This window comes from Trichechus manatus, unplaced genomic scaffold, assembly GCF_000243295.1.
Source record: "Trichechus manatus latirostris isolate Lorelei unplaced genomic scaffold, TriManLat1.0 scaffold00065, whole genome shotgun sequence".
NCBI classification, from domain to species: Eukaryota; Metazoa; Chordata; class Mammalia; order Sirenia; family Trichechidae; genus Trichechus; species Trichechus manatus.
Window position 1 is genome coordinate 3,615,210 of NW_004444001.1, and position 10,783 is coordinate 3,625,992.

The window sequence follows — 10,783 nt, forward strand, 5'->3', positions numbered from 1 at the left end:
GTGCAGACAGATTTTGTATCTTTTAGGTTGTAATTATGGGAGAGATTTGAGTTTATGTGGGTGGTGGAAGCATATAAAATTAAGAGCTTGAGTTAGGTACATCTTTGTAGCTCCATTTAACGTCTTAGGGTGGTGGTTGTCACACGTGGTCTCAAGACCAGCAGCGTCAGCATCACGTGGAACTTGTTAGAAATGCAAATTCTCAAGCCGGGCAATCCTGTTTTTAAAGGCCCTCTAGGAGATTCTGATACACACTAAAGTCTAAGAACCATTGTCCTAGGAGGAGTGGCTTTGCTACACCTAGAATACCTCCTCCAAGTGATCAGTAAGTGAAGAGAAACCCACTGCCCAAGAGAGAGACTTCTGTGTGGAATCAGTGGGACTGCTTAAAGGGGGGTACTTTGTATTTCCCATATGATGTGTGAAGGCTTTTGTTTATGTGGCCTATTTATTTTTCTATTCGCTAAGATATTATACTGAATCATAAGTAATTGAATGAAAGTTTCATGTTGAAAAATATGGAAGAACCTCATTATAATAACTTGTTTTTATACTAATATGAGTCAAATTACAATTACTGAAAACATAACTACATCGTAATTGGTCAAAATAAAACAATTAATAAGGCAAATTATCTGCTCCCCAAGTCAGCTTTCTAAGAATAGTTTCTCTTAATAGTAACTCCTTGTATTTACCTCCAGTTGGACTTACCCATTTACCCTTACAAGATTCTGTGAGGCAAAGCCAGGTGAAGTGGCTGCCCAATATGTAGATTACTGATGTAGATATGGAATAGAATTCATCCTATATTCCACAGTAATTTTATAGTTAAATTAGTCCACATTCTAATCCTGCCTCTGATACTTATTCTCTGTGTACCTTGAGTAAACTCTTTGAGCCTTGTTTTCTTTATCTATAAAATAGTGAGGATTGAAATATGTGAAGTGCCTAGCACAGGGCTTGGTTCATGTTCTTTTTGCCCCCTAGTCATTATATTGATCATCATTTCCTCTTTTATTTTACAGCTGGAAGCATTTGGTAATTTTTTTGTGAAAGATGGTTGTAAGACATTGAAATTTTTGTACCAGGAAGGAGATGTACCTGGCGTAGGTAAGGATATTTTACAAGGATAATGTGTGAGCAATGAGTTAGTAAACGTTAAAGTGCTATATATTTTTCCTTTTATACATACATAATCCTATATTTATAAAGAGGATATTACCAGAAACTTACATGTAAATAAATATATTAAGAAACAATGTAATTTCAGCCCAAATATATATTTCAAACATTACTATAATAATTTAAGGAGAAGACATTTCATATAGAAACTGTTGACTTCTTCAAGGGATCCTCACTGGAGTTTAATTGCATTTTCCCTGAAACAGGTGGAGTCATTTTTAAACATATTTTCAGATGAGTAGAAATAGTCTTGAAACCACTCCAGAGGCCAGCAGCTGCCCTCTGTGGTACTGGGTCAGCATCTTGTGCCTGCTGCAGCTGACAGTTGGAATATCTAGCTTTACAAACAAACAAACAACCAATTGTGGTTGAGTCAACTCATGGCGACCCCATATGTGTCAGAGTAGAACTGTGCTCTGTAGGGTTTTCGGTGGCTGATTTTTTGGGAGTAGATTGCAGTGCCTTTCTTCAGAAGTGCCTCTGGGTGGACTTGAACCTCCAAACTTTCAGTTAGTTGCCAAGTGTGGTAACTATTTGTACCACCCAAGGGCACACATTATTCCTAAAATGATTAACCGGGTTTGTTAAACTTTTGCCTTAATAACTAGGGTACATCAGCCATCCTTTTGGTCTTAGACTACTTAGTTTCTAAGTCCTTTGGATTTTACCTTCAACATGTCCCTCCTATTGGTTTTTTCTCCCCTGCTGCCTTAGGCTAGGCCCGTAGCTCATGCCTACCGTAGTATTCCAGATTGAAAACCAATCTTCCTTGTTAGCAGATTCTCACTACTTATTCCTGCCAAGTAAATATTTTATTGTCCTGCTATTTATTGGGTTGGCCTCATACCCCTCATTTATCTATTAAGGCCTCCTCATAATCTGGACACACAGTACTTATCTAGTCTGATCTACTATCCTCCCAATCGTGAAGCTGCTGCTCCCTGTAAGCCAATGTCTTCATTGTTTTCTGGACATAACCAGAGTCATTTCTGTGCTCATTTCCTTGCTCTCCTGACTCTCTCAGAATGCCTTTCCACCCAGCCAAACCCCACCCCTCCTTCTGGATCACCTCATGCATTTTCTTTTCTACAGAGCCTTCCCAGAGTATTCCAACCCACATCAATCACTATTCTCGAAACTCCTGTCTCATTTCAAGTTTGCATCATAAAATACAGAACTTTATTATATTCTTTTACTTTTATCTAAATATTTAATATATGTAAGTTTTGCTTCCCCAACAAAATCTGCAAACTCATGGTTAGTGATTAAACTGCTCTATGGATTTTCTGTCTCTCACAATTCTTATCCTGAGGAGATTGTTTCCCTGTTTTCATAACTTGTTTAAAAAAAGCTGAAAATCATAGAAAAAATAAGAAAATGTCTACAATTAGAAGAAAAATAAAAGCCAGTCATAGTCCCACTCACTCAGAGGAAGCACTGTTAACTCCTTGATGAATAGCCCTCTATAGCCTCTTTGGTATATATGCATATTTTACAAAAATGGGATCCATCTCCAGGAGAAGAGTCCCATTACATAGAGGACAGTAACCCACCCCATAGTTTGCAGGTGTTGGGGTGGCCAAGAAAGACACAACTCACACACAGGCATTGGATGGAACAACACTTTACTTACACAGCGAAGAAACAGAACAAGGTCAGCTTCAATAGTGGGCATCAGTCCCCTATGGCCTATGGATCTTGTTCTGCAGCTGATGCAGGGAGGTAGTCTTCGTGTACTCCTATTGTGCTGCAGGAGAAGGACCCCATTCCTTTCCTGCTGAGAACAGATACAGACGTGGGGTTGGCCAGGTGCCGTATAACGCACACACTTAGTAAAGCAGTTCCTGGGAATGCTGACATGCGCTCAGGGCAAGAGAGGTAGGATGTGCTGATAGTCCACCAGCTGCTTTGGGATATGTTTTGGGTCAGGATACCCCAGAAAGGGGGTTAGCCCATGTCCATATCCTGTTCAAGAAGTCAGGCTAACACACCTGGTCCTAAGCACAGGTTCATTTGTGGGACACAGGGAAAGGCAGTAGACTGCACTTGGACTGCCCCCTTCCACAGTAACAAAGGGAAGAAATGTGTGATTTTCTAGAACAACTGCATGTATAGTTCCTTAGTGCTGAAAATATAGCCACAGCATTATATTTAAGAATTGCAGTTATTGCCATCTTTTTATAGACAACAAAATTTATTCCAATACCACATTGAAAACCTATTACAATAAAGTAAAACAAGAAACAGTGGTGTCAGGGTCACAGTTATTTATCACAAAAGTTTTGACTTTTCTTTTCAGAATGTGGTCGAACTATTGCTGGAGTAACCAAAGGAGCAAAAATGATGAGACTGTATGTAGACAGCGCAGCCCCGGAGAAATTAAAAGGAGTGTGTGTATTTTTTGTTCGCTGTCGCAATGATGTTGCTATAAATATGAAAAACATTCATGAGGCAGGTTTAAACATTTTCTCCAAATTGATTGTATTTTCACAGTCACATTTTTACTTTACTTTTCTCTCCCTTTTTATATATAGGACTGAATTATGTTCCATGAAAATAATATATTCACATATTCAAACAAACTGAGATATTAGCTATAATAGAATTTAGTGATATCTATCCTTTAGATGCTGTTGTTGTTGCCATTTAGTCAACTCTGAGTCATAGCTGCCCCATGCACAATGGAATGAAATCCTGCCTGGTCCTGTGACATCCTCATGGTCAGATGTGGATCGGGCAGTGCTCCGTTGTGACCTATCAAGTTTTCACTGGATGATTTTTGGAAGTAGATTGCCAGGCCATTCTTCCTAGTCTGTTATTTAGATATTGCTTTTTAAATTCATCAAAATCTCATTTCTGATGGTGTGCTAATAGTTTCCATTCTTTTATTTCCTAGGAACACATTTGATTTTGTTCATATGATATTAAGTATGTATTAGTTTTTTTTACCATCCTCTTCACTCAGTATTTTAACTCTTTAATGGTTTTGGGAAGGCAGGATGGCAGAAGGGAAAAAATGGGAATTTTTAGAGCTGAATTTGCCTCTTAGCTTCACCACAGACTAGTGGTGTATGCTTTCTGAGAGGTCTCTACATTTTTAAATTGGGAATAGTAATACACACCTTGCATGGTTGTTCTGAGACTAAATCATAATATAAGAAAATTGTGACTCTATTACCTGACACACAGTAGGTCCTCAACAAATATTAGTTCTTTTTATTATTCCTAGAAGATCTCAATACCTTTTACAATGAGAATGATAACTGAAATCCAATCTAATTTTGTTGTTATTCTGCTTCTGATAAAAGACTGATTTAAGAGAGGTTGCTTAGCTTGGTTTAGGATTCTAGGTTGGCAGTTATTTTCCCCTGACTCTTTGTAGATATTTTATTGTCTTCTAGTATCTCTTCTGGCTGATGAGACCTCTGCTGTTAGTGTAATTCTTCTTTCATAGGTAATTTGTCTTTTCTATTTGCTTTTGCTCATTGTCTTTGAAGTTCAGCAGTTTCACTATGACGTCTTTATTTGCGGATGTGTTTCCTCAGTCTTCCATTTCACTTCCTCGATCTATCTTCCACTTCACTAATTCTCTGTTTAACTTGTCTATCCTATATTTTAATCCATTGCTGTTTTAAAAATTTAGTTTTTATTTTATCACAGTTATATATGCTCATAGTTCAAAGAAAGTTGTTGTTGTTGTTAGTTGCAATTGAGTAAGCGCTGGCTGATTCATGGTGACCTTATGTATCACAGAATGAAACATTGCCTGGTCCTGCACCATCTTCATGATCAGTTAATCTCATCTTCCAGCACTATGTTAGATAATGTTCTTTGGTGCTTCTAGGGTTTTCCTTGGCTGATTTTCAGAAGTAGATCAACAGGTCTTTCTTCCTAGTCTGTCTTAGTCTGGAAGCTCCACTAAAACCAGTCATCCTGGGTGACCCTGCTGGTATTTGAAATACTGGTGGTGTAGCTTCCAGCATCACAGCAACATGCAAGCCTCCACAGCATGACAAATTGACAGATGGGTGGTGGATAAAGAAAGTAGAGGTTCTGTTAAGTGTTCTCATTGGATTGGTATTTGGCTGATGTTGCAGAATCAAGGCACAATTAAGACAATGGCATGAAACTGTACTAGTAGTCACTGTATTCTTTACTGCCACACACTTTCAGCTACCAAAAGCAGAACAATTTTTAGTAGTCCTGGACAAACTTTTCATGTTAATTTCTTGGCTTGGGATTTCTATATCACTTAATTAGTATTAACTTAGATTCACAATTATGGTGGGTGGGCTTCTGATTTCTTGTGGCTGATCATTTTTTCCATCCAAAATTCTGGACAGAAGACTAGTTTATCATTGCTAGTTCCCTGGCTTGATAAGAGTTTTTTTCTGGTCTCCTTCTCATGGACAGGGCAACCTTTCAGCTGAGGACTTTTGTGTAGGCTCCAGGCCACATCTCCTTCCCTATGCAGAACTGAAAGCATGGAAGGAAGTGTCTCCTTGATGAACAAACATGTGAATGGTTAAAATGTTTATTGATTTTAGAACTCTAATTTGCACAACACTTAAGTTTCCCTGGTAGTTTCTAAAATGTATTAATTATCTATGTTTATGGTACGTAAAATAGATTATGATTTTCAGTTCTTTAATGGGATTAGCATATAAAATAACATTTGGATGCCACCCTTCCAGGAAGTGCTATTTACTGTTCTGGATGCAACGGAAGGACTCTTAATTGGAATTAGAAATATGTTGGCAAATGTATTTCTGCCAGCTATTCTTGCAACGAATAATTGGGGTGCTTTAAACCAGTCCAAACAAGGAGAGTCTGATAAACACGTATTCACTGAAACCATCAGCAGATACCTTTCATTTTTAGATGGTAAGTGTAAAATGTAATGTTAAGTAAATTACTAAAAATTTGCAAATTAACTATAAGATACATTATTAAAAATAAGCGTTAGAGAAAAAATTTTACATCTTAAAATAAGATGCTAACCAATGTAATTATGAGACCTAGAGGTAAGTTATCAAGTCATTAGAATCCCTCATTCCCAGAGATTTTAGCAGAACTAAAATATGTTTTATTTTTGTTTTCCATGATAGCAGGACGATTTTCCTCCTATATTCCAATCAAAAAACCAAGCCTGTTGCTGTTGAGTCGATTCCAACTTATAGTGACCCTACGGGACAGGGTAGAACTGCCCCCTAGTGTTTCTAAGGAGCAGCTGGTGGATTTGAATTGCTGGCATTTTGGTTATCAGCTGAGCTCTTAACCACTGCGCCACCAGTGCTCCAATCAGACCTGGTGCCAGTGAATCAATTCTGACCCATAGCGACTGTATAGGACAGAGTAGAACTGCCCCATAGGGTTTCCAAGGAGCGGCTGGTGGATTCAAACTGCTCGCCTTTTGATTAGCAGCCAAATGCTTAAACCACTGCGCCCCCAGGGCTCCAAAAATATCACCATATTTTAAAATATATACTTCGTTATTATCTACTTTGAAAACATAATCTTATTATTTTATATTGTTAAATTATACAATTTTATTAACAAATTATCTAGTAACAGTCTGATGTCCAATTAGAATTGTAGTATACTTCTGTAAAGCATTAGAGCTTTAAAATTTCCGTAGTTGCAGCTTGAAATGCCACATTGACATTTAGCATGTTGACATTAAATAACCATCTCTTTATTAACTTTTTTTTTTCCTTTTTAGGTGCTAGAATAAGTATAGAGGGAACAGTTAAGTTGAAGACGATAAGCAATGTTGATTTTACCAAATTACAGACCTTTGAAGAAGTAACAGCTGCAGCTGGCAATTCAGAAACTGTTCATCAGCTAGAGGACGTGCTGATGATATGGTACAAACAAATTGAACAGGTGGGCTAATCCAAGTAATTGTGTCAGATACGAGTCGTAGTTCTCATTGGTGTCCTAGCCATTGAATTTTGTCCCTAAAAGTAAAGGGAAGAATCTTCCAGACTCTCTTTCTTTCAGATACTGTTATGAACCTTGGTCTATTCCTGACTCTAGTGCTAAATCATTATTCTTTATGGACCACTTAAAATCAACTTTCAGGTAATTTCTCACTTTAAGGAGGAAACCATAACAAATACGGGTTGAGAATATAGCAGTGAAGAATCAAGAGTATCTAGCATTTATCCCCACTACTATATTTATTGTCTATCCTCTCCATATAAGAGAGAAAAAGGACAGAATTAAGAGAAGATATCTATAGTGCTAGACACTAAGTAAATATCTCATGGTTGATCAATGGCCTGTGTTGTCAAAGAGATTCAGACTAGCCTCATTCATATCAGTTCTATAGTAGCAAGTCTGCAGCTCTGTAGCCAAATAAATCTTCTCTAGCATAAGAAAAGCAGTGATAGGAATGGGGTATATGTCAGAATTATGAAAGGCTCTGACTCAGACTACAAACATAGCAAAAAAAACCAGATACTATATAATTGCTCTAAGCTGAAAGAGAACTCTAGTTGCCAGTTCACTGCTCTCTAGTTCCCTGAGCATGGGACAGTGGAACTAGAGAAGAAAGTCTTCAATTAAGTGAAAACTATAGGAGAAAAATCTTGAGCAAGCAAGGAATAGAGGAAAGCATCTCCTAATTTATCCCTCTGAGAATTATGCCAGTAGGACTGAAGTGCATTTTGAATTGTTAAAACTGGAGGGCTTTGGAAACTCCACCAAGACCTAGTGCCTCCAGATGTCACTTGGTAAATGAAGTAGGTAATTGCCCACCAGAGAATTCCTGCTGCCACCTAATATGCTGCTGGAGGAAGTTGTAACCCACTGTAGAAATCAAACCCTGTCCTACACAATGGCGGAGGAGACCCTCTGCAATTATTTTGAGCAATCAGTTTAGTTCTTCTTTATAAAAATGAGCAAGCAGAAGAAAATAACTAGACATAAGGAGACTGAGCAACCTGAAATAAGGAAACCAAGTTGAGCAATTGTAGCAAATGGCCTACAATTAATTAAGCAGAGTCAATGCAGGAAATGGGAGACATCTTTAAAAATATTACATCTCAAATAAAACTTGACCTCTTGCCATACATAAAAATTAATTCAAAATGGATAGGCATAAATAAGAAAACTAAAACTAGAGAACTTCTAGAAGAAAACATAGGAGAATATATCTTCATGACCCTAATATAGGCAAAGAGTTCTTAGACGTGACTCAAAAAGCATTAATCATGAAAGGAAATATCAATAAATTGGATTTCATAAAAAGTAAAAATGCCTGTTCATTAACAGATGCTATTTAAAAAGTGAAAAGGTAAGCCACAGACTGGGAAAAAGTATTTGTAGGACATATATCTGACAAAAGGCTTATATCTGGAATATATAAAGCCTTCCAATAAATAAACAATCAAAAGACTAACAACTCAATTTTTTTTAAATGGGCAAAACGTTTGGACAGACATTTACAAAGAAGATATCTAGATAAGCTTGTGAAAAAGTGCTCAACATCATTAGTTATAAGGGAAATGGAAAATTAAACCACAATGAGAGACCACTAAAATGGCTAAAAGGAAAGACTGTCATTCTCAAGTGTTAGTGAGGATGTGGAGAACTGGAACCCTCATACACTGCTGGTGGGAGTGTAACATGGTAGAACTTCATTAGAAAACCATTTAACAGTTTCTTATAGAATTAAGTATATAGCTACTCTGTGACCCAGCAGTTTCTATCCTAGCTATATACCCAATAAAAATAAAAATATGTGTCTTCTAAAGAGACTTATGCAGGAATGTTCATAGCAACCCTAATCATAATCATCAAACACTGGGAAACAATCCAAATGGAAAATAGATAAACAAATTGTGATATACTCATCCAGTGGAATATATACTGCAATTCAAAAGAAAGAACTACTGATCATGCAACACCATGTATAAATCTCAAAAACACGTTGAGTGAAAGAAGCCCATCTCAAAAAAGTGATGTTAAAAAGAACAAACTGTAAATGAACCAGAACACAATGTAGGAGTATTTCAATATCTTCTTAAGCAAGATACAAAGCTCAGAAGCCATCAGAGAAAAAACTGACAGATTTGACTATATGATAAAAATGTACAATTTCCATTTGGTAAAAACCACCATAAGCAATGTTTAAATGGCTTATTAGGCCTCTTCTTTGTTGAATTGCCCGTTTATATCCTTTGCCCAGTTTTCTTTTGGATTGCTTGATGTTATCTTATTGAATTGATGGAGTTTAAATACTATTTTCTGAATTTTTATCCTTTCTTGGGACCCCCTTGTGGTGTGTCTTTTCATTTGATATAATGCTTTTAGTCATGTGGACATTTAAATATTTAATGTAGTTAAATGTATTAATTGCAAATGGTAATCCTGCCTCAACTCGGATACCTCCATTGACTAGGAACCTTATGCTTTTTTGTATTTTCTTTAGGAAACCCTTTCCTACCCCAGTGTTATGAACATTGTTTCCTAAATTTTTAATGTTTTTTAAAATAGTGAAATAGATGGAAATGAACAAAATAAAAGAAACAAAGTGTTGTAAAATGAACACCTGTGTAACTCCTACACAAGTTAAGAAATAGAATATTATCAGCACCTTACAATCCCCCTTCATTCCTCTTCCCAATTCTAACTCCCTTTTGTTCCCCCTGGTGGTGTTGTGGTTAAGAGCTTGGATACTAACCAAAAGGTCGGCAGTTTGAATCCACCAGCAGCTCCTTGGAAATCCTATGGGGCAGTTCTACTCTGTCCTATAGGGTTGCTGTGAGTTGGAATTGACTCAACTACAATGGGTTTTTGTTCTCCCTAGTGGTAACCATTATCTTAACAATTATGATATTCAGTTCCATGCTTTACAGTTTTACCCCCATCACCTATATTTTCTTTTAGAAGTTTTACCATTTAGGTTTTTACTACTGGAATGATTATTGTTTTTGTATATGATGCGAGGTAAGAATCTAATTTCGTCTTTATAGTAGCCAATTGTCCCAGAACTTCTTCCTAACAAATTTATAATGTCACTTCTGTCATATACCAAGTTTCTAGACCTCTTTGACTGTTCCATTGATCTAGTTATTTGTTTTTGTAGTCATACTATGCTGTTTTAATTTCTATAGATTTTTATTATATCAGTATTTGGTATGGTAATTCTCTTTGTGTTTTTCTTCAAAATTGCATTGATTATTTTTGGTTTAATTGTCTTTCCAAATTAATTTTAACTTGAGCTTATCAAGTACTGTGAAAAACCTTATTGAGATTTTGATTGGAATTTTATTGAATATATAAATTAATTTAGGGAAAATTGCCAACTTTATATAATTGAATTTTTCCATCCATGAATATGTTATGTAATGCCGTTTATTTAGATCTTCTTTTGTGGAATTAAAGTATGTTTTCTTATTTTCGGAGACCTGGTAGTGTAGGTTAAAGAGCTCTGCTGCTAATCAAAGGGTTAACAGTCTGAATCCACCAGCCTCTCCTTGGAAACCTTTATGGGGCAGTTCTACTCTGTCCTATAGGGTTGCTATGAGTTGGAATCAACTTGATGGCAACGAGGGGGCGAGGGCCTTCTTGTTTTCTCTATAAAAATGTCTTG

At 36.7% G+C, this 10,783-nt stretch overlaps 1 protein-coding gene across 1 annotated transcript in view; it reads left to right on the forward strand.

Moving 5' to 3' along the window:
- Positions 1 to 10,783, forward strand: part of DNAH8 (dynein axonemal heavy chain 8) — a 383,298-nt gene that overhangs the window by 4,480 nt on the left and 368,035 nt on the right. The window contains 4 exon segments of the mRNA XM_023734112.1: positions 1,026 to 1,110; positions 3,482 to 3,633; positions 5,877 to 6,066; positions 6,905 to 7,068. Coding sequence (XP_023589880.1) covers positions 1,026 to 1,110; positions 3,482 to 3,633; positions 5,877 to 6,066; positions 6,905 to 7,068 — 591 coding nt within the window.